General features: G+C 42.4%; 1 protein-coding gene and 1 long non-coding RNA gene across 4 annotated transcripts in view; one reads left to right on the forward strand and one right to left on the reverse strand.

Annotated features, from left to right (window-relative positions):
* Positions 1–7,787, forward strand: part of SLC26A4 (solute carrier family 26 member 4) — a 45,670-nt gene extending 37,883 nt beyond the window's left edge. For all 3 annotated transcript variants that reach the window (XM_023638897.2, XM_005609074.4, XM_014738977.3), the window contains 3 exons: positions 706–851; positions 2,420–2,503; positions 5,162–7,787. In XM_023638897.2, coding sequence (XP_023494665.1) covers positions 706–851; positions 2,420–2,503; positions 5,162–5,185 — 254 coding nt within the window. In that variant the 3' untranslated portion in view covers positions 5,186–7,787. The remainder of the gene's footprint in view (positions 1–705; positions 852–2,419; positions 2,504–5,161) is intronic.
* The window catches only part of LOC111773125 (uncharacterized), a 50,374-nt gene that overhangs the window by 20,635 nt on the left and 3,780 nt on the right, over positions 1–25,959 (reverse strand). The window lies entirely within an intron of this gene.

Genomic DNA, 25,959 nt, shown 5'->3' on the forward strand with positions numbered 1-25,959 from the left:
TAGATCCCTTAGAACTAGAGGATGCTGCAAGGCATGAGTCTGTGTCTACGGATGAGTGTGTGTATGTATGTAGGAAAATATTAGTGCTTAAGCTGAGTTCTCTAGAAGCAGAGCCTGAGAGAAAGATTCTTGCCCAAGTGGTTTATTGAGAGGCTACACTCTGAGAAAATTCCTGAAGGAGCGAGGGGAGCAGGATAGGGCAAGGCAAGAAGCTGGACAAAGACATGGTTTCAGAAGTCTACTTTAGCCTGATTCCACAGGGCGTACACACAGAGGCTTACCTCTCCTAGAGGCAAGGGGGCTGGCCTTTCTACCCCCATATCAGTTGGTCAGTGGCTACAGGCCACCCAAGGGTGGGGGTGGAACCTCCTAGGCCTTTCAGCTGAGGCAGCTCCTATTGGCCAAGGAAAGTTCTCCAGAGAAGGGCACAGCTGTGAACCATCAGCAGCCAGGCTCAGAGCAGCTGGAGTGTGGGTACAATGGCAAAAGGGACCTGGTCAGGAACCAAGGCCATGTGCTGGACCAGTTACAATATAACCATTCCATGTGCTCCTGGAAAAGAAACTCAGTCAGCTTAGAGCAGAGTCACATTTTGGAAATGAGAAAAAAGAATTAAAAGGAGGAACTACAAAACGTAGAATTGACTGATGTTACAAAAATGTCTTTTCCCAGAGACTAACTAAACATTATCTCTTTCTTTTGAAGATCATGTGATAGAAAAGCTGGAGAAATGTGGTTTCTTTAGTGATAACATTAGAAAGGACATATTCTTTTTGACTGTCCACGATGCTGTCCTCCATCTACAGAACCAGGTGAAATCGCGAGAGGGTCAAGATTCCATTTTAGAAATGGTAAACATTTAACCTTTCTACATATGTATCGTTCCTAAACTGTCATGATTTCTGTAAATGGCAAAAATTCCACAAATCTAGGTTTGGATCCCAGCCTGGTGGGGTTTTAAGCCATCTGCTTAACTTCTCAGAGCCTCAGTTTTCTCATCAGTAAAATGGGAATAAAAACATTTACCTTGCTGGGTAGACAGGAAGACTAAATATGATAGATTCCAGGAAAGTGCTGGGTTCTAGTACCTGGAACATATCAGTCCTACAATGTGTGCATTTACTAATAAGAATAGGCATTAGCTGTAGTGCTTTTCTAGAATATAGGCACTGAATCTCGGATCTTCTGTGATTTGTATATACAAATGCAACTTAAATTCTCAACCATCTGGAAACTTTTGATTATAAATGCCTTTAAATGGGGTCCATTAGGTTGTAAGTGATCTTTGAAAAAGAAAAAAAAAAATGAAAAGCCATGAATCAGCCCAGAGTTAATTATTCCCCACAAAATAGAATAGACACTGATTTCCCATGGGCCTCCTTATTTTGTCAATTCTCCTGTCGAATACTCAGGAGAGTTGTGCACTCTGGTCTGGGCCATTGGGCCGGGCCTACTGGTGGACCTGGTACCAGAACCGTATCTCTCATGGACCCTCTTGCAGGGAATTTGGGAAACTAAAACAAATACCCATAAAAATAACAATAATAATTATTCCAGGGACACAGTCTACTATATTTTAAATTGCTTCCCATTTTGTCTAAAATTAGGTTAAGTAGATTCTTACTCTAGATTGCAAGTTAATGTTGGAAGTAAAACTAATTTAGAAAACAATAGCATATTATTCTTTTCAGCTGTTGTTAGTGGAGAAATTGTTTTGCTTAATGCTGCTGGAGAAAATACTCGTCCCAAATACCAAGATGTGGATCTTAAATACAAATAAGGAAAAAAAGGAAAGTAGTAAAATCACAAATCTAAAAAAAAGCTACAACAAGACGCTCATCTTTGAAAACTCATAAACTTTTTCTATCTAGTCTAAAATTCTCTAACCCATAGTTAACAACAACAAAGTGGGGTCATATAAAGAATGTAAAAAAGATTCCGTATTAAAAGCAAAATAGAACCAAGGTGTCAAGTTCTCTCTCAACATGAAAACAGTTATTTGTTATCCCATTCAACTTGGGACTGTTTATTGTCATCGTTCACAAGCCCCTCACTGGGCATTCACTGCACACTCAATGCTGTGTGAGTGCTCTTGGCTGAGCCATTGAAATAAAAACACTATCGACTGTTGAATCAGTTAGGCAGACGGGCTGACTCGTCAAGAGGCATACACTTCAGAGACTGGGGAAGAGAGCTGAAAAGGAGGTTAGACAATGCAGAACTAGACCAGTTCACACTTGAATGTGAATAAATGGTAAAGAGAAAAATTCTAAGTGGGAAATATAAAAGGATAAGAAAGCTGAAAAGGATTTTGAAGCATGGAAAGTCTGGTAAAGCCTCAGTTCATTTTCAGTGGGGTATCAGGTGGGTTGATGTTATTATATTTCCAATAAATATTCTCCTTTTTCTCTTTGTCAAGATCACGCTTATCCAAGACTGTAAAGATCCTCTTGAATTAATGGAAGCAGAGCTGATTGAAGAAGAACTTGATGTCCAGAATGAGGTATGATCATTATTTTCCTTCAAAGAAAATAATTTGGATTAAATCTTGAATAGATAGAATAATACAGATGGTGACTATGTCTGATAAAAACTATTCAGGGAAAATAATTTCTAAGAAATACCAAAAAGATGGCTTCATAGACAGAAGAAAATGGAAAACAAGAATTCTCCCTTGAAGACATTAAGTACTTGGGGACCTTTTGCCCCAGGCGTATCGGCATGATCAGCAACTGGAAGCAGCCAACATGCTGGTCCTGATTTTATACCCAAGCCTCCACATACTTTCTCTTCCAGAGACACAAGGCCAGTGGGATGGGTGAAAGGTGCATAGATGGAATTTCTAAGCCAGGAGTTTCGTAAGCTTCGGGCATAGTATGTGAACGACAGCAACCTCATGACCTTTCTTCCTCTGACTAATAATGGCTTAAAAAAGACACTCCCTTTATTTGAGACGGATTCTAGGTATTTCTGATGCTTTTGGGGGCCTCAGACCATTCCTAAGAAACTTGACTGAAACTTGTAGTATCTGAGTGAACTCTGTGGCTCAACCTTTGAGTAAAATGGGACTAACAAAAGAAGATCGTAGAGTTTTAAAGTGGAAAGACATCTTAGAAATCAAGCGGTCCCACATCCCAGCACATGCAGAAATCTCTCCTCCACCATCCCTAAGGACGTTCACTCAGCTTTTGCGTAAATATTTCCAGACAATGGCAACTAGTAGCTTTTCAAAGGAGTTTGTTGCATGGTTGAAAGTCTCTGAGGGTTAGCTGTGCTTAAAAAACTAGATCCAGGGCTGGCCCCGTGGCCGAGTGGTTAAGTTCGCGCGCTCTGCTGCAGGCGGCCCAGTGTTTCGTCAGTTCGAATCCTGGGCGCGGACATGGCACTGCTCATCAGACCACGCTGAGGCAGCGTCCCACATGCTACAACTAGAAGAACCCACGACGGAGAATACACAACTATGTACCGGGGGGCTTGGGGGAGAAAAAGGAAAAAATAAAATCTTAAAAAAAAAAAAAAAAAAAAAAAAAAAAAAAACTAGATCCAGCCTTTGTCTACCACCACCCAGCGGATGGAGATCTGCCTTCACCGGCAAGACAAACCCTCTCACTGAACAGCTCTTAAATATCTGCCTCCGCCAGAGTCTACTCCGGGCTAGACTCTTTCAGTTCCCTTTATTGTTCCTCATAGATACAAAATCTGTCAATGCTTCTCTGGCCAGGCAGAGGTCACGAAACTCCAGAAGGGGTCAGGCCAGCGTGGAGATGACGCAACCATGACCTACCTTGATCTCATCAAGTTACTTCTATTACTGCAACTTAAAAATGTGCTTATTTTCATAATAGCTACGACAAAATCTTTGCTCCTATTGAGCGGGAGTCAACTAAAGTCTTGGGCATTTTCGCACAAACTATGGTTCAGCTGGTCTCCCCATTTATACTGATGTAACTGGGTTTGACCCTAATGCAGGACTACACAGATTTCTGCTGGGTTTGATCTTGTTGGTTCTGGTTTGTTGACGTAGTTTTGAATTCTGAATCTATCATCCAGCATATTAACCACCCACCCCCTCTGGTGTCATATGCAAATCTGATAAGCACGCCTTCTCTGCCTTATTCCGGGTCCTGATAAAAATGTGGAAATGAATAACATTCAGACCCCTATGGTAAAAGCAGGCAGTGAGGATGACAAGCAGAGAAGATTTTTGTGGAGAAAACACATTATTAGAGCGAAAATCAGAAGTCCTGCATCTTAGCCCACCAGCTTAGTGAGCCCAGGAACGTCATTATTGAGCCGTAAAGTCTTTCCAGTTTAATCGTTTGTGATTACGGTTTTAGGGCTGACTTAGTTGCATAAAAACATATTTCAAAATTGGAACTTAAGAAGTTGCCATCTTATGGAAGTATTTGTGACTGCCACCTGACAGGCCCCTTCAGGCAGGGTTTCTGTAGATAGGGAAGCAGTACCGCGAAGTGGGTCTAGTGTAAGGGCTGAAGAACCAGGCAGACTTGAGTGCTAGCCCTGATTCTGCTTCTTCTGCCTGTGTAGCCCAGCGCAGGTTACTCATCCTGTCTTCATTTTAGTTTCTTCACATAAAATAGAAATAATATTTCAGAGAATCGTGAAACTTAAAGGGTACATGTAAAGTAATAAGAATAGAGTGTTGTAGATAGTAAATGCTCAATAAATAGCAATTATTGCTTTAATTTTTTTTGGTGAGGAAGATTGGCCCTGAGCTAACATCTGTTGACTATCTTCCTCTTTTTTTTTTTTCTCCCCAAAGCTCCAGTACACGGTTGTATATCCTAGTTGTAGGTCATTCCAGTTCTTCTGTGTGGGATGCCACCACAGCATGGCTTGATGAGCAGTGATAGGTCTGCAGCCAGGATCCAAACTGGCAAACCCTGGGCCACCAAAGCAGAGTATGCAAACTTAAGCACCGGGTCTTGGGGCCAGCCCCCATAATTATTTCTTTTAAATAAATCCAACTGAAGTATGATGAGGTACAAAATTGAGTTTCCCCCCTCCTTTTATTGTGATGATATACACCTAAGATGAGTAAACATAAGCAACCAACACTATCCAGACATATTTGTAAGAAAGCTAATGTAGACGAGGAGAATTCAGTGGTATCGACACTGTTTCCGCTTTGCTTCCACAGGCTATGCGTAGACTTGCTTCCTGAAACTGGGCTCAGAAGGTCGCCGTGAGCAAGGACTGCAAGGAAAATCTAGCCACCAGTGGAATTCTATGCAAACATTTTCTGCCTTGATTATTTCTTTGGACTTGAAACACTCACTCTTTTTCTATTGGATTTTTAAAAATCTTTACTTTTTTAACCTCTTAGCCATTGAAAGAGAAGCACTAAGATTGTTTCTAGGCTTTATTTATAAAATAAATAGCTTACCTCTGAGATGTGCAAAATGAGAATTATCCAGGCGACTGAGCCATGTCCAGCATCTGCTAATGTGATGCTCTGTTCCTCCAAGACAGATGTGTTAACAGTGCTCACATGGGTACTGCTGCCTCCGTTCAGCTGGGGTAAGTGTGACCCAACAGCCTCCGTGGGCAGGAATGATTATCCTAAAGAAAAATCCATTTCGGACTGGCCTTGATACCCACCAGCTGCACTGAGCACAGTGTAAGGTCACATTGAGTTAATGCTGAAATACGATTGTTAATGCATTTACCAATAAATGCCTTCAAAAATCACTTTTGGTAAATACATCAAAAAAGCTTTTAAAATGCAAATTTAGTTAGTACTTAATAAGGAATGTTATTATATGTAACCGGAGTGCAGAATCAAAAAAACGGTTCACTTAAAAGCTACAGAACTGGGCGGATATGTTTTAGAAACACTGATTCAGGGAAGTGAAGCAATAATAAGATTATCGTGGCTTATAGAAATAATTTTTCAATAAGATAATCATGGATCACAATTAAGATCAAATAAAATATATGACAGACTATCTCTAGCTTAAAAATTCAGTTTTAATTTATCTTAGTTTATAGAAATGATCATTGTGTAGAGATATATTTAAGTACGGTCTATTTAAAATCTAACACGAAAATTGTGTTATTTTGAACAAAAAACAACTCTGATATGTTTATGAAACTGTGGTGATTAAAACGAGTTTATATTTTTCTCTAAAATTTTAGCAGTATATAAAGTGATCCTTAACTGAATTCTGACCACCTTTCAAAAAAATCCAAAAAAGTGTACAGCCTGCATATAAATCTGCTTAAAATGAGTTTTTAAAGACAAAACTTTCTAAATGAACTCAATATTAAAAGCAAAAACTTAGTTTGGAATATAGACATTGAAAATATATGTTTTTAAAAAATCCATATTTTAAGCTAGAAAATATATCTTTTATTTTTGCTTAATCTTTTCTGAGTGCCAACAATATTCCAGGTGTTATATATAATATATAGGCTTTGGTCCTGTGGACTATTCCCATATATTTCACGCCGGAGTGAATGAAGTTATACTTCATTTCTAGAGAAAAATAAATTTTCAGGTCCCCAATTTACCCAATGTCTTGCTTGGCTGAGAATTATATTATCCCTTTGATATGGATGAGTGAAATTCCCAAATGTGTTTGGCTACCTAGGCAGCATGTCTTACTCTGTTTTTCTTCTTAGATACAATCAGAAACAAGGTATCTATTTGTTTTTCTTTTTTTTTGTGAGGAAGATTGGCCCTGAGCTAACATCTGTTGCCAATCTTCCTCTTTGTTCACTTGAGGACGATTGTCACTAAGCTAACATCTGTGCCAATCTTCCTCCACTTTATGTGGGATGCCGACACAGCATGGCCTAATGAGCAGTGCTAGGTCTGTGCCAAGGATCCGAATCTGCGAACCCTGGGCCACCGAAGCGGGGTTCTCGAACTTCTCCCACACCACCAGGCGGCCCTCCAAGGTTTCTATTTCTGAAGGAATATCATCAGTGATCATATCACATTGGTGAACTTAAAGCATCATCATCATCTCCCCCTCTCCCATTCTGCATATTCAAATTTGAGCAAGTTGTAATGCATGTGACGTCACATTCCTTCATGCTCATGGGTTATGCTGTCTTTAATTGACTTAGATTTCTCCTCATGTTGAGTCCAGCATAACCAGGATTATAACGTTATCTGATTTTTACAGAAATATTTGCCTATAATGACAAGAAATCATATCCCTAAAGAGGGAATATAATCGTCTTGCAGAAAATGGATGAATACCTCTGTTCAATAGAGGAAATGTGCACTGCTCATTTTCTTATTAGTTGAAGGAAATGCCGAAGTTACATTTTATAATAAGGCTAGAGTTTTGTAAATCTTGGCTCCATTTGTGACTATGTAAGATCCCAGTCTATTTGACTTGTTTCTCACACACACTCTCGGAATACTGTCTCTTATATGCATTTTGTGTATAGTAAGCATACTTTTAATTCTGTAGTGTCAATGGAAATTTTACTTGAAATTAAAGTTGTCTTTTGTTATGTTTTTAACCTATAAGATTCCAGTGTTGTATATGAATTTCAATAACAAGTGAAGAAAATCAAATCGTGTACATTTGGAAATATTTGCATATTTTTTTATTAAATGTAAATTTGTCTTTGAAATTATTCTGATGTGTTCTTTCTGAACACAACTATTAAATACAATAAAAAATGCTACATTTATCAGTTTGCCATTACTCTTATCAGTCATCATTTTGATGTATTCTTTACGGTTCTGCTTCCATTTTATTTGTGTGCAAGGACTTATAAATGCAATAAACAATGTTACCCACAAATATCTCAGTTAAACCTTGTAATTCTTATCCAAATAGCCCCAGCTTACTTTGTACAATGATTTTTATTATTTTAAGCAGACTTTTCATGCTGGCACAACATACATATCAAAAGGATACAAAACATCATGTACCGCTTGCATAATTTTCACAAAACAAGCACACCAGTGTCGCCAGCACCCAGATCGATAAGCAGAACATAACCACTGCCCCAGAAGCCCTCTCATGCTCCCACCTAGTAATTGCCCCAAGGGGTAATTACTGTCTTGACTTCTAACACTTGTTTTTTGAACTTCATATAAATGGAATCAAACCAGAGTATTTCTTTTTCCCCTTTCTCTTTTCTGTCTTTTTTCACTGCTGTATAGTATTCTGCTGTCTGAATTTGCCACCACTTATTGATACATCCTAATCTTTGCGGACCTTTGTGTCGTTTCCAGTTTCTGGCTTTCATGAATAGTGCTGCTATGAATTCTTGTTCATTGTTTTTGGTGAATATATGCACACAATTCTGTAAAGTATATACCTGGGAGAGGAGTTGCTTGGTCGTCTACAAATGTTCTGCTTCAGTAGATACTGCAGTAGCTACCTAGTATCTACAGCAGACTGTTTGCCAAAGCCATTGCACCAATTTATACTATCAGATGTGAACTATAGTTCCAGTTGCTACACATTTTTGCCAAAATGTAGTTTGTGTGTCTTTTTCATTTGAGCCATTCTTGTGGGTGTGTAGATAACACTGTGGTTTTAATTTGCATTTTGCTGATGACTAAAGTTGAGCACCTTCTCAGATGTTTATTATCATTTAAATATCCTCTTTTGTGAATCATCTGCCCAAGCCATTTGCTTATTTTTCTTTTCAGTCACCTGCCTTTTTCTAATTGTCTTTAAGAGTTTATGTAGTAAGGATACAAATCAATTGTTGGAAAGATGTATTGTAAATATCTTACTCTATTCTGTGGATTGCCTTTTCCCTCTTTTAATCATGTCTTTTGATGAACAGAAGTTCTTAATTTTAATGTAGTCCAATTTATCATTTTTTCCCTTAATGGTTAGCCTTTTTTTTTTTTGGTCTCTAGTTTAAGAAATCTTTGCCTCCCTAAGCTAATGAAGATATTTTCCTACGTTTTCTTCTAAAAACTTTGTTTTACCTCTCACATTTAGATGGACAGTATAACTGGAGTCAATTTTTGTGTAATGTGTGTGGCAAGGAATGGAGAAACATTTTTTGTTCTTGGATGGATATCCCATTGACTGCATCTTTCAAGAAAAACACCATCCTTTCCCTTTCTTCAGTGCACTGTCACTTTCATCATAAATCAGTTGACTGTTTATGTTTGTGTCTGTTTTAGGCCTCTACTCTGTTCCATTGGTCTATTTTTCTGTCCTTGCACCAATACTTTACTTAATTACTATTGTCTTAATTACTCCAGGTTTTTAGTAGCTCCAGATATTTGGAAGTCTGTTCTTTCCTGATCATATATTTTTCTTACTATATATTTATTCCTACTATATACATTTATGATTAGCCCTCTGCATTCCCATACACATTTTAGAGTAGCCTGTCAATTTCTAACAATTATTATTCTTAATACATTTTCCAGAGTTAGCAAAAATTTTCATGAGAGGCCACTGACCCTCAAAAAATTAAATAATGCTTTACATTAAATGAAATAATATATGTTGAAACTCACAAAAATTAATTATGGTTATGTTTTATTAGGTGATACAAAATATAAAAGCAATTTGAGCTTTGTGTTTAAGTTAGAAATATCAATTTCAACTCATCTGTTTCATAAACTTACATGGTGGGATTCCCGGGTTAAGGTCAAGTTGTGACTATTTGGCACTGAGATGTTTCCAGGCACTGCCAGTGATGACCCAGGCTAAAGAGAAGACTCCTTAATGACTGAGGAGGCTCCTGGGAGAGAGACAACTCATTGTAAAGCACGAAGGAGCAGACTTACAGAGCGGAGCCACCAACAAGGCTTAGTTGTTGGCGGATAGTGGTGACTGGGGGTAACATAATGCCCGTCACTCTGGGGGATGTTCCAGAGCCAGACTCACAGACTCATGATGGGTCCTACGAAGAAAAGAAGCTGCAAAAATAGAATCCAAAAGAGCTGCTTTACTGAGATCTCTATAAAAGGATGGGGCAGGTGCAACGCTCTTGGTGGCCACTGTAACAATGTAACTCCAAAGGCAAAGGAAGGCAGTCTGCCCTGGTCTCAGGCGCATCGAGAGCTACGGAGACGCCTGGGGTCTTAACGATGGTGGCCTCCAAGAGTGCACGGAGGGGAGCAGTCCTCGGGAGAATGGACTTTTAAGCAATGCATGTGAGGCACTCTTTGGAACTTCTAGAAATATTTGAGGGGTCCTCTATCTGGGGCTTAGAGCTATGTGAACAGATGAGATGAGAGTCAACAAGTTAGGGCTATTCTCCCTTCGCGTCAGGCTGGGTTGCTCAAGAAAGTTTGGTTTTGTGTAGAATAGAAAACATTTATCATGCAAACAATATAACAAGGGAACAAAAGCCACATGAACTTTAATCAAATGAACTTCAGTTCTATGAAAAAGCCACAAAATGACAAATAGCTAGAAAGAAGAAGAGAGAGAGAAAAATGAAAACAATGAGGGGGGAAGGAGAGGAGGGTCAAAGGGGGAGAGGAGAAAGAGAAAAAGGTAAAAGACCACTGATGAGGAAACTGGCATGAGGGAAGAGAGGGAGGCGAGACGGGGAAATCAACTGAAGACAGATAACAAGGAAGGTGGAGAGAAGAAGAGAGGAGAAACCAGGGAGAAGTCAAAAGGAACGACAAGGGAGAGAATTTAGTAGTGGGAAAAGAAAAGTCAAATAGAGGCTGATTTCAATACGCTCATATCATTTAAGAACTCAGAGAAGACAGCCGCACCCCCTCTCCCACATGCCACACTCTCCTGAATTCTTGGTCCCCCTTACCCGGCTCTGTATTTTCCCCCTTCATAGTTATCACCGTCTAGTATGCTCTATAATTAATTTCTTACTGTTTTCATTTTCTCTCCCTGCCTCCGACCCTATGCTGGACCATAAGCTCCACCAGGGCATGGTTCTTTTTTTTAATTCCTGGACATATCTCAAGTATTAGAAGAGTGAAGAGTGCCAGGCACACCATAGGTGCTGACTCAATGTTGCTGAAAGACTGAGTTAAGCTGCAGCGATGCCGACAAAGGCCAACACGGTTGAGAATGGCAGTCATCTGAGTACGTCAGACACTCAGAGTTCCCTGGGCTCTCCGGCCTGCTCCGACAGTCCGCCACAGCTCACCTGTCTGCCTGTTTTCCCCAGAGTCTCCAGGAAAGGGGCCGGGCATTCACCTGGACGCTCACAGAGCTTCAGGGAGCTGAAAGCCCCCCTGGGCTCTATACTCATTTCGAATCTGCTGACAAAGGTGGCTCACTCTGTCCTTTTCTTCAAGAACTTCTTCGGACCCGGACACAGAAGAACTGTTTTTGCAAAGGATCCTCTAGCTCAAAGGCCATCCCCGACGCACTGTTTTAGATCAAGTGCTCCAGGATTCTGAACCCCCACCCCCACTAAAAAGCCTTTTAATTTTGAAATAGTAATGGATTCACAGGAATTTGCAAAGAAGTGTATGGCAAGGTTCCCATGCACTCTTCACCCGCCTCCCCCAGCGTCAACATCTGGCATGACTAGAGTACAATAAGAAACCCAGGAAACTGGCACAGGTGCTCATCATAGACCAATTCACATTGCACCGGTTATACACACACTCACTTGTGTGTGCATGTGTGGCTCTATGCAATCTTATCCCAAGTATAGCTTCACGCAAACGCCACCACAATCAAGATGCTTGACTGTACCCTCAGCACAAGACTCCTTCTGAGGGCCTTTTTAAAAAGCAGCTTTTCCCCCTTTCTTCTTTCCTTTTTACTGTATCTATATGAGAAAATGGATGTTAGCTGAGCCTGTTGTGGTAATCATCTTCTTGCTGTGTCCTCACATATCTAGCTCTCTGGCCTCTTCTGGTAAGAGCACTAATCCCATTGTCGGGGCCCACTTTCCTGGCCTAATTACCTCCCAAAGGTCCCATCTCCAAATACCATCACTTTGAATTTGAGGGGGACACATTCATTTCATTGCAGCTCTCTTCAAAGCACGGATGAACTAGGTGGCACTGCCACACTCTTGAGGACAGGTTCTAGTGTCGATCAAACTAGTCAACCCTACCCCTCCCAGGTGACTTCCCTTCCTAGCTCCTCAATTTGTGGTGAATCCAGCACATCAGGATCCTTTAACCTCGAGCCTATGCCATATACAAAAGGAGACCTGGGCATCCTCCATCCCCTGGCACGGGAGTGTTCAGGTGAACAGGAGAGGTCTGGTCCATCAGAATGCTCTTGGGCACCCAGCACCTTTCTCCAGCAAGCTCCTAATTAGGGAGGTGAGGGAAGGAAGTGGTGAGCAATGAGGCTGGCAGGTGGACTGGGGCCAGATTTTGAGGGGCCTTGTGTACCACATTAAGGAGCTTGGCTTTGATCCTCTACTCTGGTTAAGGGATAAAGGCAAAATGGCTGGGTTTCATTACCTAGCTAATCCAGTCAGCTGACCTGAATACCTAGAAATAATTTCAGACGGTGAAATTAAAGCAGAGATGAATGAAGCTTTTGTTGTTTTGTTTCCAAGGAGAGAATAACAGATGAAAGCAAACATCTTAGCTTTAGAGATATAGAAATAAAATGCTTCTTCCGTGGATGTGATTTTTATTTCCCTAGTTTATCCTTTTAGACAATTTTAGGATTCTATTATCTATAAGGACATGAGGCATTACTTTCATGATTAGGAAAATACGTGCTATATTAAAATATTTAAGGCGGAAGGAGATACTGACTTGAGATTGTGGAGTTAATGTTTCCTTATAAACATGTTGCTGTTTCTAGGTGGGGGGTCACTGTCTTTTCTGGTTTTACTTGCTTGTCGAAAAAAAAAAAAAGAACTTTTGGTCCCTAAAACAAAGGAAGAAGTGATTGCTTAATATTTCTGTTTAAACCAGTTATTAAATGTCTGACAAAATACAAGTTCTCGCAAAGGAGCGCTCTGTGCTTGCTGCCACCTCTTCCCAAGGAATTTAAGACCTTTCAACCCTTGGGAGTGACGCTGCTCTCCTCTTTCCTCACCTCCTCTTGTCTGGATTGGGTGGTTGGCCTAACCAGAGACATAGCGTGAGACAGCTTAGGATAAAAATCTATATTTACAGGGCTGGCCCAGTGGCGCAACAGTTAAGTTCGTATGATCCAGTTTGGTGGCGCGGGGTTCGCCAGTTCCGGTCCCGGGTGCGGACCCATGCACTGCTTGTCAAGCCATGCTGTGGCAGGGTCCCACATATAAGAGGTAGAGGAAGATGGGCAGAGACATCAGCTCAGGGCCAGTCTTCCTTGGCAAAAAAGAGGAGGACTGGCAGCAGATGTTAGCTCAGGGCTAATCTTCCTCAAAAAAAAAACAAAATCAATACTCAGTGGGAGAAACAATATGGAGGCCGAATTTGCCTGTTTCAATAGTTGAGGCTAGTTTCCCTTTTCAGTTTCATCTGCCTTTTTGCTTTTCTTTCTCTCAGGACACTAGGTTTTCCACCAGTTCCTTATTCATTGATTCATCAAGCGTTTACTGTGCACCTATTCTGTGATGGGCACAGAGCTAGAGGCTGGGCATACAGTGAGCAAAATGGACGCAATCTCTATTCTCATGGAGCTTACAGTCTAATGTGAGAGATGGTCAATAAATGAGTCAGCGTTCCAATAAATACATGATGACTACCTGTGGTAGAGTCTTGAAGGCGACAACGTGAGGCCTTCTGTCACAGAGAACAACAGGGGTGGCAAAGCTGCGCACCCTCTGAGGAGGGCACATTTAAGGAAGGATTTAGCATGCACAGACCTGGAGGGAATCATCCAAGCAGAGGGAACAGCATAGCGGAAAGCCCTGAGGTCAGAAAAACCTCAACTGAGAAGGGGGTGTCTGGAACTGAAACAAGGTCAGCAGGCCTGAGGAGGTTGACAACACAGGGGCCTAAACATTTGAGAGTTTGTAACTGGAAGGCACTGATGGGCTTCAAACTGGGAAAAATACGGCCAGTTTTGTGTTTTTGGAAGATGACTCTGAGAGATATATACACTTGTTTGTTTCTACGCGCAGAGTGTCTTTCAGGGGGATGAGGGATCCTGCCATTTTGGTCGCCTACAGGAAGAGGAACTGGGTGGCGAGGGGACAGGGGCCGGGGGCAGAAGTTTTCCTGTAGATCTGGTATGAACTTCTGATTTTGAAGGTCTTATACATATTCGAAGACTGCAAGCAGGAACAGGAAGAGGGCTACTGCAGATGTCCAAGACAAATTTGAGATATTCTTAGGAAAACCAGTGATCAGACTGTGGGAGTGAGGAATTAAGATGATGCCTATTTTTGATTCAGGATTGAGCAATGAAGTGGACGGTGATGATAAGCGAAGTTGGGGAGAGTTGAAGAGGGACAGTTTGGGGCATTGGTAGCTCCAGAATTTCTATTCAGGAGAGGCTTGGGGGGGCCAGGGGGTTAGAAGTGGGGGCTGGAAGAGATTTGCCTTGAATATGCATTTGCACAGCACTTACATCCACAGGATAGGTTTGTTTATATCGTAGTAACCTAAAATACACACACACGTTCACACACCTCAGAATTAAAAAAAAGCAAAAGCCTCAGGGACCTATACAACAAAGGTTTTTTCTTTTTTGTGTTTCTTCTTGCTCAAAGTTTGCTATGGGTCCAAAAGACTCTCTGGGCAATTTTCCTCCATGGGATGATTCAGCATTCCAGGCTGCTTTGATCTTAGGCATCTACATCTTGACAGATGATAACCTTGGAACAGAGAAAGGGAAAAAAAGACAGCAGAGAATTGGGCACCTGCTGTTAAATATTTCCACCCAGAAGCCAAACGTGTGATTTTCACACATTTCAATGGCCAAAGTAAGTGCCACAGTCAAATCTAACCTCAAGGATGGGGACAGATAGCACCCTCCCAAACGTCTAGGAAAGGAAGGAGAGCTAGAAGTGTTGGTGAGCTCTAGTAACGTTTATTACGATACTTTACGTAAAAATGAAAAAACTTCCAAAGTCTGTATCAAAGAATGGGGAGGCGGTTACGAAGAGAGGAAGAACTTCGGCCATCAATGAGCAAGGCCCTCTTCTGGTTAGTGTTGGGTTTTGTGCATGTGTGGGAGGGGACTAAAGAATCCTGATTTTGGACCTGTTGAATTCAAGATGGCTCCATCTAAATGCAGGTGGCAAATGAGCAGCTAGATCAGAAGGTCAGAGGACAGGTCTGGGCTGGAGACATAATTTGGGAGATTAAAAAAGATGTATCTACAGTTGGATGGGAGAATGTGAAGTCCAAGAGAGTGGTCTCGGCTGGTGCAGCGAGGGATGAGACTGTGTAAGGAGAATGTAGAGAGGATCATTAGAAGACAGTTGTGGACAGAAGCCTGCTGACACCCAAAATTAAAGAGGGTCTGAGAAAAAGCCCGAGAAGGGACAATCAGGGAGGAAGGGGCAGAACTGAGTGATATTTTGTTAGATGTCACTAATATCTAACTAACTTTGTAACTAACAAAGTTGTAATGTTAGATGTAACTAACACTGTTAGAACAAAGGGAAAAGAGCCTTAAAAGGTATGTGGGTTTCTGCTCTTACCAAAGCAAACCCCTCCACTTGGGCGACGGAGCCCCGCCCCTTCCACACCTCACTTCCTCTCTCTCTACTGAATCCTATCTATCGGTACCTAAACATGCTCTAGTGACATCTCCCATCTCATAAAACAAGGCCACCTCTTCCATCCTCCTTTCTAACCACTGTCGGATCACCAAGCTCTAGGCACACGGTGCTCCCTTCAGCTCCTCTGGCACTGCAAGTTCCTCAGTGCCTTTGCACTTACTCTTCCCTACACCTGGCAGGCTTTTCCCCAAGCTTTTCTTAAAGATGAGCTCTCCCCTTTTCAGTCTCAGCTTAAACGTCATCTTCCCAAAGAGGCCTTCTTTGGTCGTATGATGTGAAGAAGCTCTCCGTCCCTTTCCCAGTGCCATGGGAGCTGGTCTGAGTCCATTCAGGCTGCTCTAACAAAAATACTATAAACTCGGTGGTGTCTGGTAAGAGCCCAGTTCCTGGTTCATAGCCCAATTCCTTTTCTCTGTGTCTTCACATAGTGGTAGGGGCAAGGGAGCTCTGTGGGGCCTCTTTCATAAGGGCACTAATCCTATTCCTGAGGGCTCCAGCCACAGACCTAATCACCTCCCAAAGGGTCAGGATTTCAACATATGAATTTTGGGGCGACACAAACGTTCAGACCATAGCAGTGCTTTATATTACATTGCCCTGCTCTATTTCCTTCTCAGCTCATACACTTCTTTGAAATTACTGTTTAATTGTTTACATGTATACGGTGAGTTTTACTCCCACTAGAAAGCAAGCTATAGCAGGAGATAAGGAAAGCTTAGTTGGGGGAGAGGCTGGGAGTTGAGGAGCATAAGGAGATGTCATTTCCCCCCAAAGTATCACATTTTCGGCAATTTTAAGATAGTATGTTGATAGGAGAGCTGTTAATAATATGCAAATAACACTTGAGCAAGCAGTCTGAAATTCAGATTTCAACGCAAGCCGACAAGTTAGTCAGAGGTTGGCATCTTTATAAGTGCTTGCTCTCCCATTAACCAAAGTTGTGGGGCTAGCCAGCTCCCTTGCCCTGGTCCTAGGCCCGGGAACCTGATGTTATAACCTGGCTACACCCGGGAGGCAGGACGTCATCTATCTATACACCATAGCGCCTTAACAGCGTCAGGCACAGAACAGTCGTTTGGTCATTACTGAATAAATGTAACAGTTGCAAATGTTGCAGACGGCTTAGTGAGACTGCAGCTGAAAACCACCCAAGGATTTTGACAGGAAGAAGTTCACTGGTAACCCCTGGGGGGGCATTTGCACTTGGGTATTGGTAAAATGGCCAGATTGCAGTGAGGGAATAGAAAGAGAAGAGAGGAAGTGGAGCCAGGGAGACTGCTCATTCTAGAAGCTTGGCTGCAAAAGGAAGAAAGAACAGGACAGTAGCTACAAGACGCAAAATGGAGAGAGTTTTGTTTTCTTTTAAAAGGTAGAAATGTTAGATTTAAAAATACATCAATATTCAAACATACACACACAAAAATGGTAGAGACTTCGTTGTTTTATATGCCTAGAGAAGACAGCCAGTAATGAAAGAACTGAGGATGTATGAAAAGGAATCGATAACTTATGGTGTGTGTACAAGAGGACATTTAGCATATATAGGACAAAGAATTCCCGTTCCTCTGGGATAGAAAGGAGGTAAGGATGGGTTGGAGGTGGGGGTGAGGAAGTTGAAGGAGTGGGCCTGCCTCTGGCATCTATTTTCTCTCCAAACAGAAAGCTCAGAAGCTTGACTTCCTAAACTGCCCTTTTCAATTTCTCCTCTTAACCGATTTAATTCTGTTCCTCATTTATTGACATCTTCTCTTCCCTTTGCCCTGTTACACTTTGTCTGCCAACTCCTCCCCGTTCCGGGTCCACCTGCAGCCCCTAGATCTTCAGCTGGTTTAGTCACATACCATGGCCAGTCTCCTGGGCTCGCCCTGCTCTGTGATACTCAAATGACAACACCTTCCATCCTAAGAAACTGGGGGGTTTCCAGGCTTTTATCTGATTGCTCTAAGTGTCAATGAGCATTCACACGGAGGCCTTCCACATTTCACAAACTTTTCACCTGAATTGTGCACCCAGTTCCAACTGCTGGAATAACTCAGCCCCAGATGGACACAAACCTCTCCCTTAATTCCCTAAGATATAACAGGATATTTTTAACAGGATTTTATTTGAAGCCTTAGGGATAATAGAAAGGAATGACGAGAAAGAAAAGTTAAAAAGTGCTGTAACTCAAATGTCACCCATTCTGTGCCTGCTCTACCTTAGATCGTTTTCTCAGCTGTCAGAAAAGCATATCTAATTGCAAAAGCACTGTTGATGCTTCTTATCATGGAGACAAACTTGCTAAAAACCCTATTAGCATTCTCCTGCACTTCTGTCCCTATGTCAGCTGTCTGTCCCTTGTCCTTCCCTGAAAAAGTTCCCTCCCACAGCACCAAAAAATCCCTGGCCTTCAGCTGGGTCCTTTGCCAAATCACAGCCTGTTCAGCAACACAAAAGCTGGAGGAATAGGTTTCTGCAAAACAAAAGCCCAGTTGCTAGCCGAAGCTGAACAAGCACCCCCCAGCAGACCATGTACAGAATAGGAGGGTTTCTCAGTTTCTCCGCTGACCCCCTGCATCAGCACCTCCCATGGTCTGGGAAGCAAACCAGAACATGTTTGACTTGTAATTGTTTTAGACGTGCTTTAGGTAATTATGATGGCTCGAATGCTTGGTTTGGGGGCCCCAATATATTTATATCTATATATGCACATTGCTTTATTACCATTGCAGTTTTATTTCTGTCTCTTTGTATGACTTCTAAACTTTTGATGAAATACATATATATACATATATATAGGGGAGATTTTATTTAGCTGTGGCTGGTGCCACCTAGTGGACATTATCTCCTAAACAGCTCTGAGTCTAGGATTTTTATCCACCTGCAAAGGTGGTGAGGAAGATGAAGCTGGCTAACCTTTGTTAGGTGCTTGTTATTTACTAGGCATTGTGTTAGATGTGATGCTAATCCATTTAAATTCATTGGCCAATTTAATCTCCAAAACAACACTAAGAGGTGGAAACAACTATCCCCATTTTGCAGAATATGTGAACTGAGACGAGGAAAGCTTAAGTGAGTTGCCTAAGGCCACTGAGGAAGTAAATGTCAGAGAAAAATTCCAGAGTCCAAGCCCTTAACTACTATGCCAAAACACTGAGTCAATTCTCTTAATGAAAGAATTCAGTACAATGTGTTCATATACTGGGAGGTGAGTGGATGCTGACGGTGTGGTTTAGCACCTGGGAGGTGGCTGAAGAAGACTTACGTACTAACAGGTTCCAAGGAGGCAGCTGGGCTGTCCCCCGGGGCATTAAGGGGCTAAAGAAATGTCCTCCACTGGACGCTGGGCAGACAAGATTCATTCTGAATTCCTCTGGTGCTCTAGGCAAGGATGCAGGTGGACCAGGCCATCATTTTTATTGTCTTTTGTTGCAAGAGATAAGCAAACATTCCCAATAAATGGGGTAGCTAAAGGGGTGAAGGCTGACACTCTCCCTGTCCCCACATCACATTAGAAAGCTCTCTCCTAACAATCTGGAGTCTTTATTCCTGACACAGGAAGAACGGGTCATTCTCTAGGTGCTCAATGAGAAGCTCAATGCACTCAAGTGCCCATCTTTGCTCTGTTGAGTGGACCTTTCAGTTATCTTCATAGTGCTGTCAAGGATTTTGTGTGTAACTCAGGAAAATTAGGTCATGCCCAGATGCATCAGTCAGCTCGGACTGCCATGATAAAACACCACAGACTGGGCAGTGTAAATAACAGCAATTCATTTCCTCACGGCTCTGGAAGCTACAAGTTCGAGATCTGGATGCCAGGGCAGCTGGGTTCCGGTGGGAGCTCTCTTCTTGGCTTCTTCTCTCTTCTTGGAAGAGAAGAGAGCAAGCTCTCTGCTGTCTCTTCTTACAAGGGTACCAACCCCATCCCAAGGGCCATACCCTCACGACCTCATCTAATCCTGATCACCTTCTCAAGGCCTCACCTCCAAAGGCCATCACATTGGGGGTTAGGACTTCAATATATGAATTTTGGGAGGACACAAATATTTTCAGTCCATCACATGCTGCCACTGGCCCACCAATATTCATGTCCTTACCACATGCAAAATACTTTCATTCCATCCCAACCATTCCAAAAGTCTTAACTCATTCCAGCATCAACTCTGAAGTCTAAAGTTCAAAGTCTCATCTAAATATCACCTAAATCACACGTGGGTGAGACTCTAGATAGGATTCATCCTGAGGCAAATTCCTCTCCAGTTGTGAGCCTGTGAAACCAAGTAAGTTACAGGCTTCCAAAGTACAACTGTGAGACAGGCATAAGATAACATTCCCATTCCAAAAGGAAGAAAAAAGAAAAAGGAAGGGGTGACGGGTCCCAAGCTAGTCCGAAACCTAGCTAGGCAAATTCCATTAGATCTTAAGGCTCGAGAATAATTCCCTTTGGTTCGATGCTCTGCCCTCCAAGCTCACTGAGGTGGCAGTGTGACCTCCACAGCTCGTGGGGCAGCCTGCCCAAGTGGCTCTCTATGAGGGCCCTGTCCACGCAGCTCTGCTGAGCGGTGGTCCCACCCTTTGAAACGAAGGTGGAGGCAGCCTTGCCCCCTTGCCCAGTCTTGCCTGTGTACCTTGGGCCCGTGGTGGAGTGGCAGCCTCGATGATCTCTGGATTACCCTTGGTGTCCTTCTTCCCTTTCCTTGAAGGACAGCACACACAGTCACAGCCAAATGGCTCTACGGTCCCATTCTATAAAATTCAAGGAGTCTAATAGCCTTCCTTCGTTGCACTCCGTCTTCTCTATCCCTTTTAGTTCAAACTGGCAGCGTCTCTGCTCGTACAATCTCATCTCAGCGCCTGGCTTCTGTCGAGAGGGCTGGTTAAGTCCATGATCATACTCATGATCTCTTTACCAAACAGCTGTTCAGCCGCACCCGTAGTGTTCTCTTCAGAACAAGCTTTCCCAGTTTTTGCAATACAGAGAGGCTGAGCGTTTCCCAAATCTTCAAGTTCTGGTCCCTTTTTGCTTAACAATTCATTCTTCAATTCATCTCTCCTTTCGCATTTTACTATAAGCAGCCAGGAGGCACGAGCTTCTCCTTCCACAGTTTGCTTGGAAATCTCCTAAGCTAAACATCCGATTTTATCACTTGCAATTCTACCTTCCACAAAACACTAAAACACAGTCCAGCCAAGATCTTTGCCACTTGATAATAAGGATTGCCTTTCCTCCAGTTAACACGTTGCTCCAATACAACACGTTCCTCATTTCTGTCTGCAACCTTAGCAGAACTGCTCTTCATGTCCATACGTCTACCATGCACTTCAAAACTCTTCCAGTTTCCACCTGTTTCCCGGTTCCAAAGCCGCTTCCACATATTTACTTATCTGTTACAGCAGCATTCTACTTCTCAGTAGCAAAATCTCTATTAGCCAGCTCGGGCTGCCAGAGCAAAATACCATAGACTGGGCAGCTTAAACAACAGAAAGTTATTTCCTCACAGTTCTGGAAGCTGGAAGTCCGAGATCTGGGTGCTAGGGTGGCTGGGCTCTGGAGCAAGCTCTCTTCCTGGCTGCCTTCTTGCTGTGCACTGACACGGCCTTTCCTAGGGGTGCGTATGTGTGGAGAGAACAAGCTCTCTGCTGTGTCTTCTGATTCTAATCCCATCCTGAGGGCCCCGCCCTCTTGACCTCATTTAATCCTGATCAACCTTCCAAAGGCCCAGCTCCGAATACCATCACTTTGGGGTTAGGGCTGCAACACATGGATCTCGGGGGGATGCAAACATTCAGTCCATAACATCAGATATTATTTATTTTCTTTTGTTTACAGTTATTTTTATTGCAAAAGTGTCTACAGTTTCTTTCCAACTTTTTATTATATTGTATTTTAAACACCAGAGAAGTTGAAAGAAGGGGACAACAGTACACCACCACCTAGATTCCTGAATTGCTCTATCTGCCTTATCTATGTCTATACGCCTATCTAGCCATAAATTTTTTGTTCAAAGTATCTTGCTGACATCATGAAATTCTACCCCTATGTCGGCATGCATCTCCTAACCAAAATACCATTACACATAAGAAAGTAATTCCCTCATATCATCTTCTAGCCAATCCACATTAAAATTTTCCCACTATCTTTTATGGCTGTTTCACCCTGAATTTGGATCCAATGAAGCTTCAAGCATTGCATTTGGTTGTTACAGCTCTTTAGTCTTATTAATTGAGAAAAGTTCTCCTACCGTTTTTTCCCCCATGACATTGACTTTTTAGAGACTAAGGTGTGATAATGGCATTGTGACTTTATCTCATAGAGATTTATACAAGAATATTTACCAATGGAAGGGGAGAAATGCTGTTACAAAAATACAGTGCCTAATTAATTGGCTTCAGATTTAATTTAAACTTACCTGAACAGAATCAGAAGGCTTGTCAACGGCAGAAGTCAAGATATTGTGTAACATGGTGATAATACTGAAAAATATTATATGTCCATAATTCTAGAACTCTGCCTAAATTTACCATAACTTTAAACTTATGTTCATTAATGGTGTAGCTCATCAAAATACGTGGATGAATGGGGCTGGCATAGTGGCACAGCGGTTAAGTTCGTGCTCCACTTCAGGGAACTGGGGATCACCAGTTCGGATCCCAATGAGGACCTACACACCACTTACCAAGCCATGCTGTGATGGTGCCCCCCATATAAAATACAGGAAGATGGGCACAGATGTTAGCTCAGGGCCAATCTTCCTCAAAAAAAAAAAAAAAAGTGGATGAAAAATTTAAACATCCAACTAAAAACAATTCTCAAACAATGCAGAAAACTACAAGTATAAAATTGCAAGAATCACTTGAAATCAGCCTATCCAAAAATAGCTATTATTAACACCAGGTGAAGAGCGTGTCCAGCTCTCTCTATATACATCTATATGGGTAGACAGGTAGCAACACTTTTATAAAAATAATACAATACTGTATGTTCCATGTGAGGCCTGGGTGCCCACTCCTTGCCCTGCGTGTGTTCTTCAGGATGGTGGGGGGGTCAACCCCTGCAGGCTGCATTTCCCTGGCTCCTGTGTCGGCTGGCATCTGGCTGGGGTCAATCAATGGGAAACTGATGGGAGACTGAAGGGCACGAGAAGCCAGGCGTCTATTCTTCACAGCAGCTGTGTTTTTTCTGGTCCCCTGTGTTTCAGGTAACACTGCTTTCTCCCTTTGTCCCTTCAGCCTAAGGGCTCACTGGCTTCTGGCTCTTACACTAGTCACTGGGTTACCTCCTTGTCATATTTGGCTTCTCGGCTCTTACATTACCTGTATAACCAATTACCTGCATTAAATCCCCTCACTGAAAATACTTAAAGCAGTTTGTTAGACCCTGACTACAATAGATGCTATTTTTAATGAAAATATTCTAATTTTAATTAATTTTCCCTTGAATTTGGTACAACAAAAGAACGTGAAGTAGAAAATTTTTTCTTTAACAGGAGAGGCGTTACTTTCTAAAAGCTTTTTCTAGGTTAAGAAATTACAAAAACCTTCGAGAATTTGGAGTTTTCTTAATATCTTTAACTACTTTTCAATTTTAGACAGGAATGGTAGATGATTCACAAAAAATTAGTACACACAAGATTTCTGTCCTCATTTCACAATTTTTCAGTTACATATTTATTTTGTTTAGGGTTATCACATTCACATTGCAGGCTGTAATCATAATTTCCACCATTGCTTAGTATCAGTAAAGTTACAGATTTAAACCAGCTATATTTCACTAGCCAGTCCTCGTGGTCTCGTGGTTAAAATTCGGTGCGCTCAACACCACTGCCCAAGTTTGTTTCCCGGTCAGGGACCCACGCTACCTGTCTGTCAGTTGTCACACTGTGACGGCTGTGTGTCGCCGTGATGCTGAAAGCTCTGCCACCGGTGTTTCAAATGCCAGCAGGGTCACCCACGGTGCACAGGGTTCAGCGGAGCTTCCAGACTAAGACACATTAGGAAGAAGGACCTGGTCACCCACTTCCGAGAAAACTGGCCATGAAAACCCTGTGAATAGCAGGGGAGCATCGTCTGATGTAGAGCTGGAAGGGGAGAGGATGGCGCAAAAAGTCGGGGCAGGATTCCGCTCTGCTGTCCACAGGGTCGCTAGGAGTCACAATCAACTCGACGGCACTGACAGCAGCAGTACTGCACTAGAATCTAAGTTTCACATGGGCGAGGTGCGCATTTGCTTTGCTCACAGGTATATTCAAAGAGACTAGAAGAGTGGCACTAGTCACTACTTGTTGAATAAATTACCTACCAGTTGTTCACTTTCTTAAATTTTAATTTCTCTCCTAATTGGCTGGATTTCCTTGTTGAATTCACATATATGTATAAACAAGCACTCACAAGTAGAGTTTTTTTTCCTCACTCAAGAAAAGCTCAGCCATGCTGTGCTGCTAGAGTTCCTTCATGTTTGAAGACACGGACCATTGTCTTCTGGTATTAGACATTCTTTGCTGATTTTATCGAATGAACTCTAAATATATGTGTAATAAACTGTCACTAATTCTTTACACTCCTAGTGGTCAGTGCCCTCCTATAATTAGTTTTTACTATAAGCTTTTATCCAGTTGTTTGCCACGTTCATCTGTGCACAGAAGTTTTAAATGTTTATTTCGATAGGGCCATATTATCTTTGATGACATTCTTCAGCAAATCTACAAGCATCTTGTGAGCACCTCCTGCTGAACACTGTGTGTTATACAAATATGGTTGACCCATGGACCCCATCCTCAAGGAGCTTGCTTTGTAGGGTGGATAAAAAAAGGAAGTCGCCACAATATGAAGTAGAGAGTGATGTCTTAAAAGGAATGCAGTGCCTGGATTTTCTGAAGGGGCAGTAATGACCAAGAGGAATGAAGGAAATGAACATTTATGGGAAGCCTGTTATCTGGCAAGCAATCAAGAGCCTTCCCAGATGTGATCTCCTTTGATCTTCAGGACTACCCTGCAAGGAAAGAGATCGTTATCCCCTTTTTACTGATACAGGACTTGAGCTTAAGTAATCGCCTGCCATCACACAGGGAGAGTTGAGATTTGAACCCAGTTCTGCCTGATTACAAAGCTCAGGCTCTTTCTGTACCGCACACGTTATTACCTGTTGCAAGAATGGGTCAGAGAAGGCTTGGTGGGGAAAGCAGCCTAAGAGCACGTGCCTTGATGGGAAGGTAGTTTTTAAGGTGGGAGTAAGAACTGCAAATCCACGCCTAGGATTTTCCTTAACTGGGGGACAGCGGGGGTTAAATCTACTGTCAAGAAATTGTTTTGCTCATTCAGAGACCCAGTTCTGAGGAGGGAGTTATTACCAATTCCGGGAAAGAAACTCCAGGTAGCCTCCTTCTTGAGCTTCCCGGCATTCTTTGGTCTTGGCTATCTGTCTTCTTCCTCACCACCCCTTTGCACAGCCACACAAGGATGAAGTCCTCCCAGTGCTGAGATTTATCCTTCGGCTCAGACATTTGTAAAATAGTACAAGCTTTTCAAAACACCATGGGAGATACAAAGTAGAGATTTTCAAACTTAAATTCCAAGCCAGGGGCTGGCCCAGAGACTGAGTGGTAAGTTCACGTGCTCCGCTTTGGCGGCCCAGGGTTTCGCCGGTTCGAGTCCTGGGCATGGACATGGCACCGCTCGCCAAGCCATGCTGAGGCGGCGTCCCACATGCCACAACTAGAAGGACCCACAACTAAAATATACAACTATGTACCAGGGGGCTTTGGGGAGAAAAAGGAAAAATAAAATCTTTAAAATACCATCTTCTTTAAAAAAAAAAAAATCCAAGCCATTAGCGCACTTTGACATTTTACTGAGCCATAACCAGCATTTTTTTAAAGGGACAGAATAGAACAGAAATAGCAGAGCACTGTATGTAGAAGGCAGCGCTTAAGTATAAGTACTTAATACTAAGTTAAGTATAGTTTCCTGGCACTTAAATGGATGTATATGTGTGTGAGTTTGTGTTGATGTCCTTGGCTATGATGTCAAATATATTTCTGACAGTGAGAGACATTTATTTAAACAGGAACAGGGCCTGTTTACAAACCAAGCACCCCAGGGAAATCCAAAAGCCCCTTATACCTGTCACAGAGTGGCAGCTGGGGATAGGGTCAGGGAGCCCTTGGACAAACGCTTTCTCTAGACCAGGAAACAGTGTCATAGACTGCTTGCTTACAGCAGGGCAATACCTTAAGCATTCTTTCAGGAGTGAGCTGAAGACAAGAGTAAAGCGAAGAAACCGGGCAGTTGTCTCTTGGCAGAGGAGCTGTAGGGAGAAAAGCAGGCCTCTCCAGCTCAAATGAGACCCACTGCAAAATGTCCTCCTCAGAGGAGAAGGCAGGCCGCATGCCCTCTCTAAAG

The sequence above is a fragment of the Equus caballus genome, chromosome 4 (genome assembly GCF_041296265.1).
Source record: "Equus caballus isolate H_3958 breed thoroughbred chromosome 4, TB-T2T, whole genome shotgun sequence".
Taxonomy (NCBI): Eukaryota; Metazoa; Chordata; class Mammalia; order Perissodactyla; family Equidae; genus Equus; species Equus caballus.